Below are 26437 nucleotides of genomic sequence, written 5' to 3' on the forward strand. Positions count from 1 at the left end.
GGGGCCTCGCAAACCACGTCAAAAAACGTTTCATGTACGCCGATATATACGCTGTGTACAACGAAGCTTGGAAAATAACTCAGATGGAAACTGCAGAAAGAATACGCGAAATTGATTGTATTAATTTAGAGAAAGCTCTCTCTGTAGTGGACAATGGGTTAACAACTCTGTCCTCCATAATATAGTCTTTGTACAGCATTGTATCCTCTGCAATTGACATAATAGAACAGGATTTGCTAATGTTGCAACATGGCCAGTCCCAATATTACATTCTATAATGCAGCTAGGCTGGACGTTACAAAATCTTCCTTCAGGCTATGTGCCATGGCGTCTAATCAACACAACGTGATCGTTTGCTGTATTTAACCTTACAGATAAACAAATCTCTTTGGCACAAAGAGGAGCAGACTATACGGTGCTGAGCATTGAAAACCTGGATATATTACCATTGACAGTTTCTGAGAAACCTGTCATTGAATGGATAATTCATGGCACCATCATGATACCAGTGACGATTTTCCAATTTCAGTATTGTCTACAGCATATACCAGCGGGCCTGTTGGGTAAAGAATACATTAAGTCGACCTGGACTTTACCGTACACACACAAATGTTGGAATAAGGGAAAAGAGGTATTCCTTAGTGGTAAAAATGGTAAGAACTCACTAAGTGGTACACTTTTGTGCCAAGGTATTAATTTGCATGGAGCCTGCGACTGTTCTGCAAATAACCTCTCTTGCCACCTGCACGGTACACCCTCCACAGTGATAGCACCCATTTTCAGACAGCTATCCAATGGAAGCTATGTTATGCTCCATGACCACAGCTGCTGTGGCATGTTGCCAGGAAAACTTTATCTCGTTAGTGTGTCATCCAGGGTCACTTGTTGTATGCAAGTATTGTATCCAAAGAGCAAGACAGACAGTGGAACGGCATTATGGCCTTAATTGAATATCTCTTCTATACGAATTGATACTTTAAGCAGACTAAAAGCCATTCTTTTGCAAAAGACTGTGCCACTGACATAGTCTAGAGAAACGTATGATCTGCAATTAGCAAGGACTTCTGCAGAGATACATGCCTTATTATCAACAAACTGCCCAGTACATTTTGCAGAAATGTTAAGTCAAATCTTAAACATGTCTGATACCAGTGGCATCGCACATGTATTTTCGATGATTTTTTCGGGACTGTTAACACCATTCGAAGCAGTCCTCGGCATTTTTCCAAATTTCGTGCACTGTGTGTTCGGCAGCCTGCCTCTCATTTTGGGACTCGTAGCAGGAATTCTATTCTTATTCCTTTTGCTCTTGATATGGCAAGTCCAGTCACCAGCGATACCCAGACTACCATGGAAGGGACCCTCCTTGCCATGAGGTATCATGAGAGAATTACACAGATTCTTGGCTTGGCTCGTTTAAGAGATCTGAACACAACCTGGTTTCTTTCGTTCAGACCAATCTGGCAAGATTGCATCTTACCTGTTCTACGATGCCTGCTTTGCGGAGAAGAATGCATATTGGACATTTGTCTTCCACTTCCATCAGTCCTGCCATCAGATGTCGACGCCTTGCTAAGTCCGGTAACGACTCATGCATAGTGTTGTCCTCAATGGCTACCAATCCTGATGACGGCATTCATTGAGGTCTCACCAGTAAGTCTAACTGAGGGTGAGATACGAGGAACAACAGGCACACAGGTACCATCTGATATGAACACTGCTAATGCGGCACCTGGTGCTGACGGCAATGCTTCTCATCTGTGCACATTTGATCTGCTTGATCAAGTAGTTCCACTTTCACCTACTGTGGTAGACAAATTCTTTGCCAGCCTAGACGATCTGATGTTTTCTCCTGACACAGAGAATAACTTTTGATTCATGCACACAGCTGAACTCTGAAATTCAGCCTTCACTTTTTCAAAACAAAGACTTCTAACTTTGGAACTCTATTTTTTCACAACCAATTGAATTTTTTCTCTCCAAAACTTTGAACTTTTTAGCACAGACTAATCTGCTTAAAGTAGAACTATTCTTAGAGAACAAGAAATTATTTTTGAACACTTCCCAGAGAAAATATTTGGCCTTGTGTTGATACTCTATGTTATGTTATGAAATGGTGTTGACCATTTTTCCGTGGAGTGGGTGTTGTAAACGAATCTAGGACCCTATTGTAAATGTTCCAGATTCATGCCCTTAAATAGGTATCCAATCCTTATATAGGCATAGAAATCAGTACCATATTTGGCCTGAGCCTTGCTGCCCAAATACGGCATGGCTACTTCCACTAAGTTCAGAGAATCAACAATGATTTCTTGGAAAAACCCGCCTTCAGCGGCTAGGGACTTCAAGTCCAATCATACGTCAAACTCGGCACCTTCAAGGTATAAATATGCCTACATTTGCCCAAACAAACACACAGTGGTTTTGGAGCAGATCGACTAACTACTTGCCAGACGCCCTGCAGCAGCATGTGCCGAAGGAAGCCGACCCTCCAGCTGACGCACTGAGAGACTCTGTCTTTTCTCCTGCCGAGAAATCCAGCTCCAGTGTTTCCGGCTTACCCTTGCGGGTATCTGGGAAATCGAGTCCTGAGAGAGAGATACAAGACCTCCTTAATTCTAAAACCAAGGTACGGAGCTGATTAGACCCTTAGAGAATTCTTGGAATAGATTCTTGGCAGAGAACTACTAAACTTAAGCTACTCCTCCCTTACTTCTTCCTTTGTACTAGACTTAGGTTAGGTACGCCGGGGTAGGCGTATTTTAGAAGCATAAGTTGAGTACTTTTAGTCACTATTTTATCACTGTATGTATTTTATACATTTTAGTCAACTTCTGGCTTTGAAACCATATCATGCTTTTACAGTACTACTTTATAATACTGTTCGTATTATATGCCTTGTACTTTATAACCAGTATTACGATTGTAGCAGGACATTTCTTATGCTTGAGAAAGAAGACTGTTCAATAAATACTTTTTATTGGAAATGCCCGTCTCTCTATTTTCTCAGCACCTCTTGTGAAACGAAGCATGCACGATTGACTCGATAAAATAGTTATCTATTGTTTCTGCGACTCTAGAGATTGATCTCTTTTTCTTGGGAAACAAAGTTGTCATGTTTATGCGGTTGTCGGAAACTAATCCCTTCTTGTTTATTCGAGAAAGTTTCTAGTGACCTCTGAGCTAGCTGGCACTCACAATTAAGTTTAATATATTAGGTAGAGACCTAGTCGACCTCAGTCCTTCGTCTAAACTACAGTATATATTAGTTCGAGGCATGTGGGCTGCTGAATTCATATCTGTGCATAGATCGCCGCCTAGTGTTGGGTCCGGATGATTGCACATTGTTGTCCTGGAAGAGTCTTCGAAGTATCACGAGATAGGTGGCTCCTCCCCTGGACTACAGTGCGCATGGGCATCGCCTCCATCCCCAGATTGTTTTTTTCCGCCATTGGGTTCGGATGTGTTTCGGTTCCCTCTGTCGGGATCGATAGTTGTTTAACTTTCTAACTTGAGACCAAAAGGTCTTTAGGCTGGGCGTCGGTATTGTTTTCGTTCGGGTTTGTCTTCCTTCTCAGCTCCGAACGCTTCCTGCCCCTCCGCGTGCTGTCGGCGCGGACGGTCCTACTCGACGCTCCAAACTACTGAACATGGAACGAACTCCGTTCAAGAGGTGCCCGGTGTGCACCTCCAAGTATTCACACCTCGACGTGCACCCTGTGTGCAACAAGTGTTTGTCACCGGACCATGACGAGGCCAGGTGTATGGCCTGCTCAAAGTTCCGGTGTAAGAAGACCCTTAAGCATCGTCGGGCCGCTCGACTCCAGGCCCAGTTGTCGGCACCTCCGGCGCCCCCGCCGGACAACATCTTCGAAGAATTTGTGGAAGACGACAATGTCTTTCAGGTTTCGGACTCTAGCCTTGCGTCGGAAGGAGATGACTACGACGCGGGAGATGAAGAGTTTGATGAAGCCGGTGTGAGAAGTTGGCCCGATATGCAACGTTCGCTATTCTAGCGACCGCTATGTATCGTTCCAACGACCCTTATGGTGTTTGGTTGTAAGTCAACCTATAGACCAGCTATCCTAGTAGCGTGGATACGAGCAGTCTAAGGCTAAAGACTCGAGAGGGCGTGTTAAGCCAGCTGTTTACCACACATGTACCCCTTGAACACCAAGTGAAAGGACACCACACAAGTGTTATGAAAATAAACAGGATATTTATTAAGAATCACAACAGCCCTGTACTCTTTATGAGGACAGGGTACTAAGCACAAACCAAATCTCTTTAGCAAATACTTCAAGTGCACAATTAAAACAAGTGTCCGGGGACACGGAAAGGTTAAGGTCTCGGGCGGACCCGATAAGGCAAGTCGGAAGCGAGGGACTCGGGACCCTAGAGTAAGGAGGCTATGCAGGCACCGAAATGCCGAGTTACCTAGCCACGAGGGCTGCGGCTGCACAAGTCTTACAGGCGTCGGGGTCTTCGCTGACGAGCCAGGAGCCGGAAGAAAGGAGTTGCTGGCCGGCGACCAGTGCTGAATAGTTCGTAGAGATCCAAGCCTGGATCGGAGATTGATGAAACCTGAAAGCAGAGGGGACCAAGTTCGTACTACTAGCCAGTAGTCAGAGGGTACCAGGAAGGCACCGGTTGGCCGTCACCTCGACCAGGTGAGTGGGCGACGCTAGGCTCTGCAGTCTCACGGACCAGGAGGCGTTGTCGGCGACCACGGTGGAGGTGCGAGCTGTCCCACGAAGGATGATGCTGTCGGCGTCGCTGGGCCCAGGATGGGGCAACAAGCCTTGGCAGATCTCAGGGCCACGTGGTGGGCCTAAGATGGCGTCTTGAGTGGACCAGGAGGGTCCGGGGTGCTTCTCGCAAGGATGGAAGCAAGGGCCAGTCTGGAGCAACCAGACCAGCAGTGATGATTCTCGGATGTCGTCACAGAAGGGCACAAGCCAGCGGCGAGTGACCAGACAACGTGCTGAGCAGCGAGCAGAAGGGCCCCACGCAGATCGTGGAGATGCTGGGAGACTGCACTTCGGTGCTAGAGCGGCTCAGGGTCGGGGCTTCTCGGACCCCAGAGCACTCACCAGAGAGTTACCTCGATGGTCGTGCTGGTTTGTAAGAGCGTGCAGGTTCTGATGATGGCCGGTCCCTCGAGGTCTCGTCGCACCCACAGATCACAGCTGAGCTGATGACGTGGGTAGAGGTCAGAGGTGCCAGGGAAGCCGGTTCTCATCGAGCTGGGCCGTCGGATCCTTGAGGAAGGACTTGCAGCAACCCGCAGAGTTCTTAGATGGTGCCCGCTGATGCAGGGTGACTACTCCTTAGCCACAAGGGAGAAATCTTGAGAAGAGTCTTGAGTGTCCTTTCGTAGAAAGTAGTTCTTGATTCAAAGATGATCTAATTTGGAAGGGTCCCCGCTCCGGTCTTTATCCTAAAGAAAGGGGTGGGTACATGACTAGGTCCTGCCCTAAGGGTGGGACCAGGAAGGGGGGTAGTTACGCCCCTCTCCCCTGCCGGACTTTCCCCAGGCCAGGGCTGTCGCCCCTGGAACTGGTTCTAACCGGCAGATGCGTAGTGAGCACCGGGGTGCCACTCCGCAGTCACCTTCTCGCCAAAGCCCTACCTACCCAGAATACACAAACCCTGTCTGGGACGGTGCGAACAGCGCCCTCGACAGGAAACCCTTTGTCCAAGTGCTCCTCGCTGGAAGGACTCCCAGCAGCAGGAGGTCAGACTCGTGTCTGTGGTGGCAGCATCCATTTTGTGGAGCTGAGGCTTCAGTTAACTTTAACCGGGGTTCACAGTTACGTACATGTCGTGTCCCTCTAGAAGGGTGGGATGCTAACCTCATCGCCAGAATTGGTGAGGGGGCAGCACCCCGATTCGTATGACACCTTACTCGACATGCCTTGATAACGCGACACCGGAATTACCGATATGGTACGCGTTATCATGGAACAGCTATTGGGTCTTGATTCCGCAAGCTGCAACCGGGCTCGGCTCGGGCCTGAACCTAGCTCACACGAGCCCACGCACTCTGCCTTCAGGATTGTTAAGGCCTGCCATAGGAGTGACTGATAGGAACTCGGGTGTCCATTGTATGGTTAGATATAGAGCTACTATACCTAAAGCGAAGGGTGGTTACACGTCTTCGCCCCAGCTGTCGTGCAGCCAGTTGTGTCAAATTTAGGAGGCCAGCCAGGGGTGGCATAATACATGCTTCAGCCCCTGGTGGCCCTGGGTACACCTAGGCCCTGCGTTACGGGGTCTGATAAGGTGGCCCAGTACCAATTGGTAAATGCACCTAGGGTACATATCGTAATTTAGAAAGAGAACAGCCAGGCTGTGGGTCTGATTAGCGGGCCCACAGCCAGAGAAAGTCGTAAACCAGTGAAACAAAAGCAAAAAATCTGGGTGATCATAGGATTGCAGACCCTACTCTCCTACAGCCGGCGACTAGGTAGGGGACGACGATGGGGCCATTGCCACCGTGGGGGATAGCTCGGAGGAAGAGCATCCTCAAACTGACTCAGGGGTCAACCCCCAACATACGGCCCAGGTCGAGGGATCGCCTTCGGGCCTTACCCAAGACCTTGTTACTAGTCCAGCAGCCCCGCCTCTCGGCCCGGCCACGGACATCTCTGATGCGCCACTCCCGTTGAAGAAAACGAAAGTGAAGCCATCGGGATCCACACCAACGGTTTCGAAACCGAAAGTGAAAGCTCCACTGGTGGGACAGAAGGCTCTAGAGGCGTCAACATCTAAGAAACTCAAAATGGCCGACTTGAAGAGCCACGCCAAGATGGCCGACCCCAAAGCCTCGGGGTCGACGCGGCTGCGTCGGCGCCGAAGATGGTCGAGGTCGATGACCCGAAGAAAGCTTCTAAGAAGCGTCAAGGCGATTCCAAAGCTCTGGATGCGCCGGCTCCGGCCGTGGGGGCCAAGGATGGCACTGTGTCGGCTCCAAAGACGGTGCCTCCAGCCGACCCGATTCCTCGACTCGGGGAAATCGTTCGAGCCGGTCAAGCCCTCTCCAGCCTTGACGAAAAAGGTCGCGGAGTCCCTGCAACGGATTCGGAAGGACGCTGTGGTTCCTGAACCGGAGGGCGTGGTGCCGAAGACCGCATCGAAGCCGGCAAAGGCGCAAACGCCTATCCGCTTCACCCTGCCGCCAAAGTCGACGCCGAAAGCCTTCGCTCCGAAGCAGGGGGCGGACGTGCCCTCGAAGGGGATGTCGACGTCCAAAGCGTCATTGGTGGTGTCGAAGCTTCGACTCCAGCCACTCGCGGAGGAAGAGCGTCGAGAGGTCATCATCGACGCCAATACTGGGAAATTGTCTCTCCTCAAACGGAAAATCACCACGGAGCCGGTGTTGGAACATTTTCGGATCCCTCTCAAAAACAAGAAGGACTCAGCGGGTACTTCGGCCCCTATGGAGCCTTCGTCTCCCAAACACGTAGAACGTTCTCCAACGCGGGGGAGGGTGACGATGAGGAGGAGGTCGAGTACAACTATCCGGCGTACTCGGATCCGGAGGAGGAACATGAACCTTGGTCGGCCGGAGCCGACCCAGACGACCCGCAGTCGGGTCAGGAACCGCAGCTCTTTGCGGCGAAAACCTCACCGACGGAGGACTCTGCAGCCTTCAACGCTTTGATTGAAAGGGCCGCAGCTAATCATGATGTTGAGCTCCACTCAGATCCTGTGGATGTGGATTTTTTGTTTGACACTTTCTCGGTGGCCGAGAAGTCAGTCAAGACATTGCCAATGCTCAAAGGAGTGCTAAAGCACGCGCCGGAGGTCTTCAAGGAGCCCACTCGGGCACGTGTCATCAATCCTCGAATTGACAAAAAGTATAAGGCAGCGCCCTCGGATCCAACATACATCAAGGGACACTTGCCACTGGACTCTTTGGTGGTATCCAACGCGCGGAAGAGGGCGAATTCACAGACCACTGGTGACGCTCCTCCCCCAGACAAAGAGTCGAAAATATTTGAGGCCTCAGGGAAACGGATTGCTGCGCAGGCAGCTAACATTTGGCGCATTTCAAACACGCAGGCCCTACTTGCACGCTACGATAGGGCTCACTATGACACCCTAGAAACACTGTTGCAGCACTTACCTGACCAGTACAAGGAGGCTGGGGAGATGTTAATTCAGGAGGGCAAGCTAATCACTAACGCTTCCATCAAATGTGCGCTAGATGTGGCTGATACAGCCTCCAGGGCGATCAACACTAGTGTTTTGCTAAGCAGACATGCATGGCTTCGGATATCAGGCTTTAAACCAGATATACAGACAACCATACTGAACCAAACAGTTAATCCTGACCACCTGTTTGGCCCCGAGGTGGACGCGGGCTTCTCCTCCTCCTTCCCCTCCTGGGACGTCGGTGGATCCCTTGCGTTGTGCGGGGCCCTCCGCGGCATAGCCGGCGGCTCCAACCCCGGCACTGACTGGCTCGGCTGCAAGCTTGGAGGATTCGGGCCGGCATTAACGGCAAGGACCCGACTAAGACCGACGTCAGTTCCAACACGCCTGAGCAATTGCCACGGCGACCCAGACCCGAAAATACTCCCACCGGCTGGTGTGGAAGAATCTACAAGATAAGAAGCAGTGAACCCACAACACTAAGAGGCTTGTCGGCTGACAAGCACCATCATCAGTAAAGGACCAAATGAACCATACACGTATCAATAAGGCTGTCCTACTTCTTTTCCAGTCCTGATGAAGACCCGCGCTAGATGCGCATAAATCAGCACATCATCACTAGGGTCGAAACGTCGACGTGCAATGCTATATATCCGACTGCACAAATTCCCAAGGAACAAAAGAACAAATTTAATCCGTTAAACTATTGTGATTTACAGTGGAAACCTTGGAAAACTTTCATTTTATGTATATATACGTTGTTTTCACTTGCCACACTCAGTCACAAGTCACGATCTACACCCCTTGTTTATTCACAGTATATGTTTTTTATATATTGGGCAGCATACCTAATGCTTTGTACAATTAAGATCTAAGAGAGAATTGAATACTATAGATTAACTTTCTTTCCATTGGGATCAGTGTTTAATTTATTTATTTGTCTAATCTGTGTATATCCTTCGTGGGGTATATAAGCAAATGTGTGTATTGGATATCGTGTTCAATTGAAATGCTCTTCCTGACAGAACCATCCTTGTTTGTTTAATTACCCGCCCGGGTTCTTAGGGTTGCAGGGTTACCCCATTGCACTTAATGGCTAGACTCTTGGGGCGCAACATGTTCGCTTCGACCAGTGCAGCTCTGCGGGCCCTTAACACTTTGTGTGTTGACTAGGGCCACCTCTTGTTTGTGGAACTCGGCTGAGTCCCTGGGATCATCCACTTCACAGGACAATGCTCGGGTTGATTTGCGGCACAATGCGTTTGATGGCAGGGAGCTTGCGGCGTTTATTATTCGCTCCGCTCTGGACATATCGGAGGTGCTTGGTCGTGCCATTGCTTCTTCGGTTGCCCTTCACTGCCATGCTTGGCTTGGGGACAGTGTGTTCCCGGAGAATGTTGGGGAATGGCTGGTTGACCTTCCCTTTTGTTCCATGCCCCGGCAGGGCTTCGGCCGCCTCCTCCTTCTCCCCCTCAGTGACCGGTGAGTTGATCTAATTCTTGGAAATGCTCCTCCTTTTGGGTAAGTCGACCCTCGTTGTTGTTGTTGTTCTGTTTGCTTCATGACCACTTGAGTCCTCCTTGTTGAGATGGTGCTTCTGTTGGCTGCTGGACGGCCCTTCTTGACTTTGTGTTTTTGCTTTAGGTTATCTGCACCAGGTTGGCCCCGAGATTAAGCCTCCTATTTTTCTCATGGGCTGCTTGACAAGCCATCTGCGGTGTTTTATTTCCCCCGCGGCTCTTTCTGTTGTCCTCTACTGCGGAAGTTTCTTCCAAAGAGGGTTCCCATGTCTTGGGACTTAAGATACCCTATGTGGGGTAGTGGTAGCTGTTATATAGCTTGTGCTGTGCTGGGGAATTGTGGTCACCTTCGGGCCTCTGCTCTCCATGGCGTTTATGTACGTTGCAGGTGCACTTACCCTTTACTGGATTGGAATGCCTTGGTTGGGCCCCGGGGTGTCCTTCTCTGGGGTCGCTGGGCTGTTCGCCAGGTCTGCCTGCGGCCTGGCGTCGTGGCTCTGGTTCTGTTTCTTTGGGTTGTGTGTGCAGACCCCTCGCTGAGGTGTGTCCGGGCTCTTCTTCGCCTTCATGTTCTCTCTCCTAGGACTGAGATGGTTTTGTGTTCCTCCTTCTTTCATGCGCAGCCTGCCCGACCCTGTTCTATCTGGTCTATTGACTTGACTGTGGTGGGCATGCCTTCTTTTCCCTAGTCTCCTTGGGCCCTCTAGGTTGTTCTTCTTCCTCTTCCTGGCCTTGGCATTGGATGGAGGTTCTGTTGCCTTGAAGGGGCGTGGGGTGCTTCGGCCTCCCCTGGCCTTGCCCTTGGTTCCTCAGTCGAATGTGCACAGGCTTCCTCTTTATTCTTTTCTTCTTCCCACACCCCATTTGGGGTCGGTGGTGTTCTGCTTGTGGGGGTTCCCATTGCCTGTTGGACGGGGCTCCTCGCCCTGTCCGTTGGACTAGTCCCCTGTGGGACACTCCTCCTATGTCCAGGCTGGTGGGGTCCTTTCGCAGATCCTCCTTCCCTGTGTGTATGGCTAGGGTATCTATTCTACATTAAGGAATTTGCGGCTAGTATTCTCTATCAGATGTTCGAGTTACTTACCTTTGGTAATGATGAATCTGGTAGAGACGATTCTAGCCGCAGATTCCTTCATGGCCTACACTTCCTCCCCATTCTACGAGGACCTTTGGCTTCAGCACTCGCCTTTCGGTAGGTGGCTTTGTCTTCTGTGAGTGCATTATTGCATTCTTTTGACAGGAGGATTTGTCTTGTTTCTTGTTCCTTTTCTCCTCTTTGGCATTTTGGAGGACAGGTCTGTAGGTACTCCTGTGCCCCTCTGCTCTGGTTGCTCCGGGGTTCAGTCTTGCCTTTACTCTCGTCCCTCCCCTCCCTCCCTCTTGTTGCTAAAGGACCTGGCCCCTCTGCTAACCTCTGGGTTGGGGTCATCTGGCCGTGCCTTGCCCTTGCTCCTTTGGGGCGTTGTCACACTGCTGGGGTTGCCTTGGAGGTTTGTCTTTCCCTGTTTGTCTTGGAACTGGTTCCCCTTCGTTGTTATTGGTTGGAGGTTATACTCCTGCTACATGATGTCATGTCATTTGCATATGTTCCTTGCCTAGGGGGGGATGTTGGGGGGGGGGCAGGGTGTCTGCTCAGGGCTGTGCTCTGTTCTTTCTTCTTTCCCTGGCTTTGGGTACTGCAGTGTTGGCACTGCTTCTTATGGTGTTGTTCGTCACCATCCTCTTTTCCACCTTGTTCCCATGCTCCCACAGTTTGTCTGACGGCTCCGCGTTGTGGCGCTGAAAAGTTATCTGAAAACAACTGATGTAGGAGCGCCGTGGTGGGACTCATGTGACCTCGCTGATGTCACGTACGCGGACGTAGCCTGGGCGGAGTCACGTGATGCCGTCCCCCCGGCACGCAGGGATGCTGTGGCAAAAAAGTGTTCCGGATCCAGTCTCACGCCTGGGGTTAATTCTACGTTAAGGAATCTGCAGCGATAATAGTCTCTACCAGATACATCATTACCGAAGGTAAGTAACTCGTTCTTTAACCTGCTACTAGTACTGTGACTGGTACAAAATTCGAGTTCCTGCAGTATCTGATGAATTATAATGGGATCATCTTTATTATCAGTTATGGACATCAACAATTGAGTATCGTGTACATCTTGAATGGACAGACCATCACATAAATTGCTTGAATCAATTTTTATTGCTGGTTACATTAGTACTAAAGACTTTAAGTTTTAATTGTCTTACAAATTTAAAGACATCTATTTTGCAAACATTACTCCCCCAAACATTCCTCCAAGATCACGCACAATGTCACAGGAACATTTTACCATTCTAAAGCAAGAAGTTCTCTCTCTATTAGAGAAAGAAGCAATAGAACCAGTTCCGTTAAAATATCAAGGTGCCGGGGTATACTCCCTGTGAAGGACTGGGTTTTTCTAAGACCCAGCGGTGCCAGGGGACAACACCTGAAACCTTCGTGGGTAACCTGTTCCGGCGTACAAATGACAGAGACACGGGACACTTCCTTCGGCGTCAAAGATTCGAGGTTTATTTACTGCAGGGAACACAGAAGTCACGTGAAGTACACAGCATGTAGGTTCGCGGGATCTGATTCGAATTGCTAATGTGGGTCGCTCCTTTTATACACATTTCTCTCATAGATTAACATGGTACACAAAGGTTTACAACTTGGTTCCCATCATTATCCCCGAGAGGGGTCGCTTTGATGTATTCAGGGTCCGGAACATAAGTACGGAAACATTTGGTGGTTCCCAACTGTAATAACCCATCTTCACACCATTAGTACATTCCAATCAGTAGTAAACAGATCGAAGAAGGAACAAGGACAGGTGCAGAGGAAGACAGGACAGTGGGGAGATCGGAAAGGGTGTAAAAGGGGTGGTAGGGGAAACACGAGCTACAAGCATCAAAGGGACGCGCCTAATGAGATGCACGGCTAAGACAATAGACCGGCACGGCAAGATGAGCCTCGAGCGAGGCCATCTGCCTTACAGTATCATCCCCCTCATCATAAAGACACTTTCAAAGGAAACGTGTCTTCCGCAAGAGTCTTGGGAATCCCAGGGTCGCGAAGCGGACAGCGTCCGTTCGCTGGCTACTTGAGGGCAAGAGACAAAATGGATGCCGTATCTAAGATGGAACCCGTGGGCTCGGATGAAGAAATCCACGAAACAAACGAACGGTTTAGGTTAGCACAGCGAAACTGCGCACACCCACTAAACTCGTCATTTGCGGTTCATAGATACCAGACTCGACCATATTCGTGCGAGTCAAAAACACCACTTACGATCGTCACGGAACCTCACCCGTACTTCTTGAATCCCAAGAAGGACGGCTCTCTCCGGCCTATACTAGACCTCAGAAAACTAAATCTATACATTGTCGGACCACATTCACATGGTCACACTCCAGCAAGTGCTCTCGCTCCTTCAACAAGGTAACTTTCTCTCCACTCTGGACTTAAAAGACGCCTATTTCCATATCCGAATACACCCTGCTCACCGCAAGTACCTCAGATTCGTAGTAGCAAGTCAGCACTATCAGTTCAAGGTGCTCCCGTTCAGAGTAACTACCGCACTACCTTATTGACTCCCAGATTCGGTCCTTTGCAAGGGGATCCTCGAGACCCTGACTGGCTGCGTCCAAACTCATGGCATGCTGCTCCTGCAGAGGCTTGGGCCTCCCATCTGCAGAGCACTGTGCCTTGGCTCTCCTCCTCTCACAAATGGCATACCTGCTCCTGTGTATCCCAGACCCACAGCAATGGATCCACATGGAACGATCAATACTCCCTGGAGGCAAGGGACTTGACCTTCACTTTGGAGACCGTGCCCTCCAGTCGCGCCTCTCTCATCCTGTGCTATGCGCCACGCACAAGGCCTGGATGTCTCACAAGCGTATTCGGAGTACACCCACGACTACATGACTAGGCACCTCTGTGGGGCAATGATGGTCTATGCATTTGCGGTTGGAGCCTCTGCATGACCCATTGGAGATAGGTGGACATACTCGCCTTGGATCAAATCTTGCTGGCTGGTGGCCTGAAACCGTTTGCCCAGCTGAGGGAGGAGTTTGGCTTCCACCCACAGCAAACCTGGTGTTACATGCAATTGCAGCACTGATCGAGGTGCTGCTTGAGCCCTCACCCCTGGTCCTTAAAATCCTCACCTCTGGTGACCTATCAAAATGTGTAGGGACGCAATGGGGGAGTGATGTCAGGACTGTAACGCGTTCCCAAGCCACCTTTTCTCACAACCCCTTCTACGCAATCTTTGCGTCAAATGGCATACTCGCTTGCAGACCTCATTTGAGGACGAAGATTGGGCGGACGTCCTGGAAGCTCTAGACAAGGGAACACGATTGGCCTGCTTAAAGTTCTGTCTTTTACAAATGCTCCACGATTGGCATTGGTTACTACAAAACTGAACAGGAGAGGTCTCCTTCCCACACAAACTGCTGGCAGTTCGCAAACTCTTACTGTGACATAGCTCACATCCTCTACGAGTGCTCTTCGATCCAAACTTTTTGGTTGCATATTGGAACAGTCCTGGGCGTGTCCATGCCATGGCGTCTCCCTCTCACCCCCTCTGTCATCCTCCTCCATGACACAGGGGACTCCCTGGATCTCTCCTGCCCTCAGGGCCTCCTCCATACGGCCCTAGCTACAGCTAAGATATGTGTCCTCCTCCAGTGGAAGTCCACCGTACCCCATCCAAGGAAGACTTGGTGGTGACAATGATCCAAACTGCTTTGTACGAAAGTGTCATTTATAAATTACAGGACCAGGCTGTGTTGTTTACGCAGACGTGGGCTCCTGTTCTCAGGGATGAGGCTCTCACGGGCACCCTACCCCAAGACCTTCATCCTCTTGAATCGCACAACCGGCTTTCACTGTATCCCCGAATGACTGCCACCTCTCCTTCTCACTATCCACGCACCGATGACTCCCCTCCACCACTTCGAGAGGTAAGTTGGGAAGTTAAAGGTTGGTTAGGCACTGTCGGTTTCGGCACACAAGGCCGTGGGGGCGGCTGGTGCAGGTGTGCCTTTTGGAGTCAGATCTTCTTACCAGCTCCTGGTCGCGGTTAGGGGCCTTCTGGAATTAGACTGTGGTGGTCACACACAAAAGTCCTTCGCCCCCAAGTCTACAGTGTCTTTGCAAACCGGAGGTTCCCCGTTGAAAAAACAGGGCGCCCGAAGTTGTAAGAGCACCCTGCCACCCTAGTACCGCTGAGGGCGCACCTTTTGTGCTAATTTGTTTCCCCATTCCCCCTGAGCTAAAGTGCAGGAGCTTTGCTCCCACACCCAAGTGGCCTGCTTGCCAGCAGCCACCAACCGGAGGCCCCCTAGCCTTCATTGGATAACATTGGGCCTCAGCACTCTGCTCCCGGCCACCCTAGTGCTGCTGAGGGTGTAACAACAAGAGTGCATCCTTGAACTTGGGTACCCCTGAGTCCACCCCCAGAACCTCAACTCCCACTACCAAATACTTACCTCAAAAACGATCACACTATTTTCCTCCATAGGATAACATTGACTGTTTTTCTGTGAAAAGTTTCTACGTGTGGAGTTTGAGAAACTAAACTAATTCTTTAAAATTGCATAATCGAATAAAAACGATTTTACTTACCTATTTTTAGGAGCGACTTAGTGGCCATTGGGCTCTGGGAGTAGTTCTTCTTCCTTCCCTCATTGTAAACTCTCTCTTACGTAATTGTGGCTTAAGGCCATTATTCCATCCCGTATTCACACAGGTGAGGTCTCGTGCCCTTCTGGTTGTCTTGTGGTGCCTTTGCCTCCCATTGTCTTTTGCTCTTCCGAGCTGCTTGGTCTGCTGATCTGAAAGAGACACGTTAGTGATAGATTCCTTAACTTAGAATATCCCCAGGCGTCAGACTGGATCCGGACGGAAATTTTTGCGTAGCAATACCCCTGCACGTCGGTAGGCGTCGTCGGTGTCGTTAGGGCCGGAATGACGTCGTCGGAGTACTTAGACGCTGCCCATGCACGCTGACGTCAGTTCTTATTTTTTTCGCGCCAGCTAGCGCATATCCGGACAAGCTCTAACCCTAGTCATTTTTTGACTAAACTTTTGATCTTTTTGATCATTCTTTTTCTTCGAGTTTTCGACTTGATCGGTGCCGGTAGGGATGCCCGGGTTCAAACCCTGCTCGAAGTGCGACCGACTGATTTCGGTTACGGACCCCCATCGCCGGTGCCTGAAGTGCTTAGGCCTCGATCACGACGGCCGCACCTACTCCGACTGCCGGGCCCTGACGTCTAAGGCTAGGCGGGAGCGGTCCCGCAAGCGGCTCGAGCTCCGGCAGTCGGCCCCAGCTCCGGGAGTGAACACCGGTCTTCGGGATCCAAGTCCTCAGGTAAGAGGCATGAGAGGTCGGAGAGACGTCATCGTTCCTCCGACCCACCCCGACGCTCGCACGATGTGGCCGGGGGCTCGGGCGACACCACCAACGCGGCTCCGCGGGAGTCACACGCGTCGCCGCCTGCCCCACACCTTCGGGTCCCTGGGCACGGTGCGACGCCGGAGGAGATCGAGCGGTATCTCATGGCCATGAGGTCCCTCCCTCCTCAGTCGGTTCCCGTGGCGCCTCCGGGCCCAACGGTTCCGACTGGAGGGCCTAGCGGGTCGGGTGCTTCGGCCCCGGCGCCGCCGGCGACTTTGGTCTCGGCGCAGCAGGACCTCACCGGATCCGGGTCGTCGCCGGTCGACCTTACGACCTCGCCGGCCCCACGGGTGTCGCCCCCGGCGCCCACTCTAGACGCCGTCCCCAATGTTTCCTGCGGTCTGACTCAGGCGCCGGAACGGCGCCGATTCTGTCGGCCTTTGGAGATTTTTATCTTCATGAGGAGGCCCTGTCTACTAATCTTTGTTTACAGGACATGGGTGACGAGGAAGATTGGGAGGGGTCCGAGGACCCTCTGGCGCAGGAGTGCCAGTCTCAACAGGACTGGACATATGAGCTTGGGGAGGCCAATGGTATTGACACATCGCCAGACACTGGATTTGTCTCCCCTCCGACTGTGGTTTCGGAGGAGGGGTCTAGATATAGTGTAGTGTTGACGAAGGCAGCCAAGGCCTTAAACCTTGAGCTCCCTGTCGCGGCCGTGAGGACTAACCTCCTCACGGAGGTCCTCAAACCACAGTCAAGCTCCAGCGAGCCTCTGTTACCGTTCAATGAGGCCTTGTGTGACGTTCTTGTGGGCACTTGGTCCAAGCCCGCCACAGATCCGCCTGTGGATAGGCACGTGGCCAGACGCTACCACCCGGCCCGGGCGACCCATGCTTTTTGTCCACCCACCCCACCCCCGAGAGCCTGGTCATCCAGGTCTCCAACTCCCAGACCGCATTCCCGTCGGCCCCACCCGACAGGGAATCCAAGAGATACGAACAGTTCGGGAAGAAGGTGTTCTCGTCTGTTAGCTTAGGGCTGCGGTCTGTTAATGCCACCTGTCTCTTGGGCCGCTACACCCACACTCTGTGGGACGCGGTTGCGGACGTGCTGCCGCAATGTCCGGAGGAGGTCTGGGCTAAACTCGTGCAAACCCTTGTGGAGGGACGAGATGCAGCGCGTTATTCTATCCGGTGTGGGCTGGATACAACGGACTCACTGGGCAGGGCGATGGCAACGACGGTGGCGGTTCGACGCCGCGCCTGGTTGAGGTCCGCCAACTTCTCGGCCGATGTCCAGGCCACACTTCTTGACATGCCGATTGATGGCCGTCGCCTCTTCGGCGACAAGGCAGACCATGCACTGGAACGTTTTAAGGACTCAAGGGCTACGGCCAAGTCCTTGGGCCTCTCGGCCCCACACCAGCAACCAGGTGCCTTTCGCTTCTTGCGTGGCCACGGAAGGGGCGTCCCCACACGTGCTGCCAGCCACGCGCCGCAGAATGTTCAACAGCGCGGTGGCGGCCGTGGAAACCGCTGTGGCGGCGGTCGGGGACAACGGCAAGGCCAGTCCACACCTCCCTCCACAGCACCCGCCTCAAAACCTTCCTAGTCTGAGTTTTCAGGCCCATATGACGCCTGTGGGAGGCAGGGTTCGCCATCACCTCTCCCACTGGCGCACTATCACGTCGGACAGGTGGGTGCTGCAGATCGTCCGAAGGGGCTACTCCCTCCCCTTAGAGACGACCCCTCCATCCATGCCACCGCAATGCCACTGCGTGCCGGGGGATCGCTTGCAACTTCTGCAAGAGGAAGTCACGGCCCTCTTGGCCAAGGGGCCATCGAGCGCGTTCCTGGGCCAGAAATAGGGTTTGGATGTTACTCCCACTACTTCCTGGTACCCAAGAAGGGCAAAGGGGGCCTACGCCCTATCTTGGACCTGAGGAACGTCAACTGCTTCCTCCGGAAGGAGAAGTTCAAGATGCTGACTTTGTCTCAGGTCCTAGCTGCCCTGGACCCGGAAGACTGGCTGGTAGCATTTGACTTGCAGGACGCTTATTTCCACATCGCCGTCCTGCCGGCCCACCGGCGTTACCTGCGGTTCACGGTAGGCCACGAGCACTTTCAGTTTACTGTGCTTCCCTTCGGCCTTACCAGCGCCCCACGGGTGTTCACGAAGGTGATGGCGGTGGTCGCAGCTAGTCTGCGCAGGTTAGGGGTGTCAGTCTTCCCCTACCTAGACGACTGGTTGTTGAAGGTGGGCTCACCCCAGACAGTCGTCAGCCCCCTCCAGACTACGGCCGACCTCCTGCACTTGCTGGGGTTCTCTATCACTGTGCCGAAGTCGCACCTGTGTCCCTCTCAGAAGCTCCTTTTCATCGGAGCGGTTCTCGACTCGGCGCAGTTTCGGGTTTACCCTCCCACAGCGGGTTCGGGATATACAGGCTTCGATTCCCATCTTTCAGCCGTTATCCCGAGTCTCGGTCAGGTTAACGCTGCGGCTTCTGGGGCGGATGGCCTCCTGCATCCTTCTGGTGCATCACGTCAGATGGCGGATGCGGGCTCTGCAGTGGGACCTGAAGTTTCAGTGGGCCCAGCATCAGGGCAACCTGTCCGATCATGTCTTGATCTCGGAGGGCACTGCGAGACAACTGCAGTGGTGGCTCACGGACCGCAACTGGGTCAGTGGCAGAACCCTCTCCCTACCCCACCCGGAGCACGTGGTTGTGACGGACGCGTCCCTCCAGGGCTGGGGAGGCCTCATGGGAGCGGCAAAGATCAGAGGCCTCTGGTCTCCGGCGGAGTCTTGGCTCCATATCAACCTTTTGGAGCTGCGGGCGATTCGTCTAGCACTGAAGGCATTCCTCCCCTCTGTCCGGGGGAGTGTAGTGCAGTTGTTCACGGACAACACCACCGCCATGTGGTACTGCAACAAACATGGCGGGGTGGGGTCGTGACGCTATGCCAGGAGGCTCTGCGCCTCTGGCAGTGGCTGGAACATCAGGGCATGACCCTGGTGGTTCAACACCTGGCCGGCTCTCTGAATGCCAGGGCGGACGAACTCAGCCGTCTGTGCATGATGGATCACGTATTGCGTCTGAACTCGGACGTGGCGCAAGGCCTCTTTCAGCAGTGGGGAGAGCCTTGGTTAGATCTATTCGCCACAGAAGAGAACGCGCAATGTCATCAGTTCTGCGCGTTGGAATTTCCAAGGCGGCACTCGCTCGGAGACGCTTTTCGTCGCGAGTGGAGTTGCGGTATATTGTACGCCTTTCCGCCTATACCACTTCTGCCCAGAGTGTACTGATCAGGCGCGACCGGGCCCAGGTTATCGTTGTGGCTCCGGACTGCGCACGAAGATACTGGTATCCCGAGCTACTCAGCATGTCAGTCAATCCCCCGATTCGTCTGCCTCTTTGGGAGGACCTTCTGTCGCAGCAGCAGGGGACGGTTCTGCACCCGAACCTGTCCAGTCTCCACCTACAAGCTTGGAGATTGAGCGACGGCAGTTGAGGCCATGTGACTTGCTTCCCGAAGTCTGTGATATCATTCTGGCAGCCAGGCGTCCCTCCACAAAGTCGGTATACGCCTGCAGGTGGAACAGATTTGTGGCATGGTGCACAGCAAAGGCTGTGGATCCTCTCTCTGCACCCCTTTCTGAAGTTCTACTTTTCCTTCTTTCCCTTGCCCAGCAGGGCTCTGCTCTGGGCACTCTTAAGGGGTACCTTTCTGCTCTTTCCACCTTCTTATGGCTACCTGATCAGCCTTCCTTATTCAAGTCCCCCATTGTAAATAGATTTCTGAAGGGCATCACACACACGTTCCCTTCGTGATGCCCCAGTGGGACTTGAATCTTGTACTCATCTAATGTGTGCTCCCTATGAGCCGCTCCATAACTGTCCTCTCCGTCTTCTTACCCTGAAGACTGCTTTCCTGGTTGCCATCACCTCTGCCAGTAGAGTGAGTGAGCTCCATGCTCTTTCTTCTACTCCACCTTTCCTTTCTGCCCAAGGTTGTCACGGCCTTCCACATTGGGCAGTCCATTACCTTACCCACCTTCTTTCCGCCTCCGCATCCTCGATAGATGAAGAGAGGCTCCACCGTCTGGACCCAAAACGTGCGCTCTCTTATTACCTAGAGCGCACACGCCAGTTCCGGGTCATTGACCAACTCTTTGTTGGTTACGTGGGTGCGAAGAAGGGAAAGGCGGTACACAAGAGGACCATTTCGTGGTGGATCATCTTGTGTATTCAGGCATGTTACTCCATGGCCAAAAAGGAGCCCCCTGCTGGATTGCGGGCTCATTCCACTCGAGCCACGCGACAACTACTGCCTTGGGCCGAGGAGTCCCCTTACAGGACATTTGTCAGGCAGCTACGTGGGCCTCGCTGCACACGTTCGCACGACACTACTGCCTGGACAGCCAAGTCCGGAGGGATGACTTCTTTGGCCGTTCCGTCCTCCAGGACTTTCTGGTGTGATTATTGGTTCGCAGACCCACCACCGGGGTTGGTATTGCTGGGGTATCTATTCTAAGGTAAGGAATCTATCACTAACGTGTCTCTTTCAGATGCACAAGTTACTACTTGTGTAACGGTATATCTGTAAGAGACATTAGTTAGTGATAGATTCCTTACCGACCCACCCATCATCCCCGTTCTGCGAACCGATATCTAGGGTTAAGGATATCCCCTTTCAGGGCCCTAGTTTCATGGCACCAGTGTTGGTTCTATCATGGCTCTGCGTATCTGGCGCGGAAAAGCTGTGTATCAGAACTGACATCAGCTCGCATGGGCGGCGTCTAAGTACTCCGACGACGCCGACCGACGCGCAGGGGTATTGCTACGCAAAAATTTCCGGATCCAGTCTGACGCCTGGGGATATTCTAAGGTAAGGAATCTATCACTAACTAATGTCTCTTACAGATATATCGTTACACAAGTAGTAACTTGTGCATTAGCTGCACCGCCACAGCTTTCCCCATAGTCTGTCACCCTGTTGCCGGCCCAGTGCTCTGGGGCACTTTCTGTGGTTCTGTTGCAGACCCACCTCCCCCTTGGGGTATGTCTGTGGTATCTAATCTAAGTTAAGGAATCTGCGGCTAGATATCTCTATCAGATGTACGAGTTACTTACCTTCGGTAGCAATGTATCTGGTAGAGACATGGTCTACCCACAGATTCCTTAACGCTCACCCATCCTCCCGTTCTGTGAGGACACTTCTAGGTGGAGTTCTCCACCTTGCCTCCTTTCAGTTGGCACTGGTCTTCATTCAGGGGGCTTTAGTTGGATCGACCCTCTCTGACTATGCCTTCTGCAGCTGCCTCCCTCTGAGTGGCTTATCTTCCTGTGGAGTAGTGCTTTTCGCTTTCGCCTTCAACGGGAGATTTTTTTCCTTTTCTCTGCATTCCTCCACTATAGTCCTTCCAGTGTGGGGTCTTCTTCTGTTCTTTTCCCTCCCGCCTCCTCCATCAGTTTAGGTTTTCTTGTCTCCTCTGCAGTCACCTCTTTTGGGGTCTATTGGGCTATGCCTCTGCCCTTCTATCTCTACAGGGGTATGCGCCATTCCTTGTACTGTCGCCTCACAGTGGATTGTTGTTCCTGTGCTTCGTCCTTGTTTGCCTGAATAGTTCTGCGTTTTACTGGCAGCCTTCCTGTTGTCTGTCAAGACATTCTTCCCTTGTTACTCAGCCTCTGGGAAGGGTCTACGCTTCGCTTTACGGGGTTGTTCCTCAGAGCAGTGCTCTGCCCTTCCTTCTTGCTATACAGTGTCCAACACTGTCCTTTGTGATGATGTTTTGCACCATCCGATTTCTTTGTTTGACGGATTCCCCTCCTTCGCACACTGTTCCCATTATCTCACAGTTTTGTTGGTGGCTCTGCGTTGTCGCGAAAAAAAGTTTCTACGAAAAAAACGGACATCCGCGCGCCAGGAGGTACTTGTATAACCTCGCTGACGTCACATCCTTGGACGAGGGCAGGGTCATGTGGCGCCGTACCCTCGCGCACAGAGGTGCTGCTGCAAAAAGAATTCCGGATCCAATTGAACGCCTGGGGATAGTTCTAAGTTAAGAAATATGCAGCTAGACAATGTCTCCACCATATACAACGTTACCAAAGGTAAGTAACTTGTACTTTACAACCTACTAGCCAGTCAATAGGCTGTGACTGGCCAAATTTAGTTAAGAACAATAATCAAGACATCTGCCCACTAAGACAGCGCGTAGGAGGAAACTGCTTTAGTCAGTGCATGGTGTCTCTACAGCCACACATGGTACTAGCGAAAATATTTATCTAACATTTAAGCATCTATTTGTAGTGTTTAGTCCTGTTGATTCACATGTGCTCGCTCACACTCCTCCTTAAATGTGGCAGTGATGGCAGATTTACCGTTCTCACATGCACCCACTTCCCTCCCTGGAATCTGGCAATTATATCATGTTTAACTATTTTACTCTTCACTTCTTTAACAACTTACAATGCACAGGGTACATCACAGCAATCTTACTCCACATTCCACTTTCACCTCAAATGTGAGGCGGGATAAAACATCTAGGGTGAAGTCTGGATCCATATGCATTGTGGCTGAGAGAGGAGCGACAGGATATCCAAAAACAAGGTGTAATGTCTGAACCGAACACTGTTTGGCAGGAGTGTGCAGTGTGTGTGTGACAGTGGAACACTTTATGCTTCTAGCAGATGCTTACAGTTTAACATTTTCCTTTTCTAGTCATCTTTTCACATACCTTCTCTGAAATCAGTTTATACTTACCTTTTCAGTTTTGATGATACAGAATTTTGTACATTAATCTGTACAATGTTTTTTGCTGAAATTTGTACAAAATCATTGTCTACTATGCCACTTGTGAACCTAATGAAATTAGTTTAAGCAATGTTAAAATTATATACACATTTTCTTTTCACAGATCAAAGAAAGTTTCTGTTCCATCCACAGTAATTTCCAGAGTAATTGGACGTGGAGGCTGTAACATCAACGCTATTCGGGAATTCACAGGTGCCCATATAGACATTGATAAACAGAAAGACAAAACAGGGGACAGAATAATAACTATAAGGTACATTTATTTTGATGTTATTTTCCTAGAGGATGTAGATGGGCCAGACCTTTTTTTTTAATTGTTTTGTGGCACACAGTAGTGTGTCCTATGGCGTTAAGCACTGGCTTGAATCTTGAGGTTTAGAGTTCTGAAACGATTACTGCAATTAATGGAAGTGTGAAACCTTTATAAACTATCCTGACAGTTTGGCTCACTGCCTCCTCCTATTATCAACAATGGAAACCCCAAATTAATATTGTAGACTTTTTGATACTTATTTTTGTACAGAGAATACAAACAGAAGAAAAATTTCAAAATGCTTCTGTTGAAAAATACACCAACATACATCATTAATAGTCATTGGCTAAATGGCCCAGTCCCTCATTTTGAGATGTTCACCCTTGGACAGGGAAGTAGAAATGCACTGGAATTGTTTTGTGAGTAACATCATTTTGCAGACTGCTTGTTTCTTTCCTGATGGATACTTCTAACCACAGATTCATCACCTTGTGAATATTTCCCAAACGTCAGACTGGGTATGTAAAATTCTAAGGAGTGCTCATGTTTGCCGAAGGGTGGCATTGTGTGGCCCTGCACTGATTTTTTTTTCCACTCCGAAAGTGATGAGTGGAGCAGCATTTAAGCTCCAGCCATGCATGCTGAAAACAGTTCCTTTTTTCCGATCCTTCAGAAGTGGATCCAAAGCTACTCCTCAGTCTTTCTAACAATAAAAAAAAAATCTGTTAACAGTGTGCAAGGGAAAATGTCACCCCCTAAATGCAGGGTTCAAGCCATGTAAGCCCTTTCACAAACAGATGCTTGTGACTGACCCTCACAAAGTATTCCTGTGGTACTTGTGGTCAGAGCAAAATTTCAGGGCCTGGGATTCTGCGCTCAAATGAAGGTTTTACATGACCACGAGGTGAAGATGTATTTAACCAGACATCGGAAAATTCCACTCTGTGAGAAGACGTAAGGAAGGTCCCTTTCCTGCTCCCGAAGTGGTTCCAGTTGCAGATCTTCTTTGCGGTCGAAGTCTTCGGGTAAGTCCAAAAATAAATTTAAGAAATCAAAGCGGGAACCAGCCCTTTCCCAACACTCTCTAACTCCAGAAAAGGCGTGAGGATGGCAGTGTGCCTCCCAGTCTTTCTTTCAATCTGAGTCTATTCCTGATGCATTCTGAATTTCCACATCCGTGGACGATGTTGTGGCAAGTGGATGGCCTTAGGAAGACCAGTTGCGCTTTCGCCTGTGGGTCTGCCCTCGTTGCTGTCTGTGCTCCTTGAACCCGCATCGGTATCTGCACTGGCTCCGATGCAGAGTTTGGGTCTGGAGCCACCTGCTAAGCTGGTCCTCTTTACATAAATGATGGGGTATTTACAGTTTAATCAGCATTCCGACTCAAAGCAGAATCCACCTCAACATAGGCCACACCCACTTCTTTCCCGAGTGTAGCCCGTGGGTAATCCCTTTTGATTCTGATACTTTGCCCTTACCATGCTGTAGGTCCCAAACTGCACATCTTTTCAACACTGATACAGACAAAGACAATTTTGAAGAGTGGGATGATTGTGTCCCTGATATGATCAAGTAAACTGCAATGTAGCACTCAGATGCTAGTGGCCTGGATAATTCTCCATATACTGACATTGTTTCACCTTCTGGCCCTGCGGCAGAAGTGCTGGACCAAACATTTTCCATTATGGAGTTTAAGGACAATGTTTTGCCAGAGATAGTCTAGCCTGGTCAAGCACCCACAGAACATCAATTACTGTGTATTGAAGCCCTAAAGATACCCTTCTGGGCACCTGGACGAAGCAATGTTCAGGACCACCCTTTTATCGTCAGGTTGCTCTGTGCCAAAGCCCAAGACTACGAGAACCGGCTTTTCTTAAACATCATTGCATGGTAGAGAGTTTGATGGAAACACAATCTTGAGAGAGTTTGATGGTGCAGGCATCCACCAGTAAGTCAGTCTTAATGTGTTCCACGCAACTTCACCTGATCAAGAGTCTAAAACAAATAAACATTTTGGCAAAATATTTTTTCTTCCACAAAGCTTGCTCTGTTTGGTTCATGCCAGCTACCTTGTTGGCCGCTACTCCCACGCCCAGTGGGGCACTGTAGGTCAAGTATTGCCAGCAGTTTGCGGAGACCTCGGGCATCCTGACCCAAGCTATCCAAAATAGTTGCATGAGTCTTAATCTGATCTGGTTTGGACATAACCATCTGCTGTGGTTGAGCTATAAATTGAAGTGTGGTACTTTGGCACTATGCCTGGATGAGATCAGTGGCTGCTCCGGGGATTTCCAGGCATCTTTGATGGGCATGTTGTATGATAGCTCTTGCCATTTTTGGGGGTGAAAAGGCGGATACAGCTCTAGTTTAAGGAAATATTAGCCACATCGCTTTTCTTGAGTCTTTCTGGCCAGACAATTCCAACAATTTTGACCCCTTTTTAGGTTGAGCCTGGGCAGCGCATGCATTGCTCTGGGAGGCATGTTGTAATCTAGACTGTTGCTTGCAGTACCTCCCATCTTTTTCATTTGTTCCTGCCAGTCATACATGCCAGCTTTTGATTAGTTAGCATACTTAATTAATCCCTCTATTTCGTTATTCCGACCCTCCCAGCAGACTGCCCCTGCTACATGTGGTCTTGCATGTTTTTTAATCTTATGTTCCTTCCTGCACTATTTTTATATGGGGGGGCTGTATGGGGCTTATGCATCGGACCTGCGCCCGCTTCAGATGCTGCGCTTGCATTTTCCAAGGTATATTTTTCTTATAATCAGCACGGTAGTCGCTGCACGGATTCATGTTTGTGTCTTGTTGGCCAGCCTCTCTGATCGCTGCTTTCCCTTTAGTGTCAACGCCCCACTCCCACCCGCACTTCCTTCTATTTTGGTGCTTCCTTTTTGTCCTGCCTTTGACCCTTGCACAAGGAAGTGCTTTGGAAGATTGCTGACAATCGTGTAGGAAGGTGGATATCGGACTATGGTTGCCCCCAACTTTTTGCCTGGTGTTTAGCTGGTTTTTCGACTTAGTTGACCTGGGGCCCTGCTATTCAGGACCCCAGGCCCACTGCTCTCTGTAAAATGGATTCCATGTACTCTAGGTACATATCTAATTGGATACTGAGTCACCTTATCAGCCTCTGTACAGTGTACCTTAGGTACCGAGGGCATAGGTGCACCCAGGGCCTACCAGGGATTGCAGCATGTATTATGCCACCCCTGGCTGGCCATCCAAATCTGACACAACTGGCTGATCAAT

The 26437-nt window shown here is 50.7% G+C and overlaps 1 protein-coding gene across 19 annotated transcripts in view; it reads left to right on the forward strand.

Annotated features, from left to right (window-relative positions):
- LOC147727467 (ankyrin repeat domain-containing protein 17-like) overlaps positions 1–26437 on the forward strand; it is a 1323072-nt gene that overhangs the window by 1075370 nt on the left and 221265 nt on the right. For all 19 annotated transcript variants that reach the window (XM_086961534.1, XM_086961542.1, XM_086961537.1 and 16 more), the window contains one exon: positions 23033–23182. In XM_086961534.1, the coding sequence (XP_086817660.1) occupies positions 23033–23182 (150 nt within the window). The remainder of the gene's footprint in view (positions 1–23032; positions 23183–26437) is intronic.

Source organism: Lissotriton vulgaris, chromosome 3_1, assembly GCF_964263255.1.
Source record: "Lissotriton vulgaris chromosome 3_1, aLisVul1.2, whole genome shotgun sequence".
Classification (NCBI taxonomy): Eukaryota; Metazoa; Chordata; class Amphibia; order Caudata; family Salamandridae; genus Lissotriton; species Lissotriton vulgaris.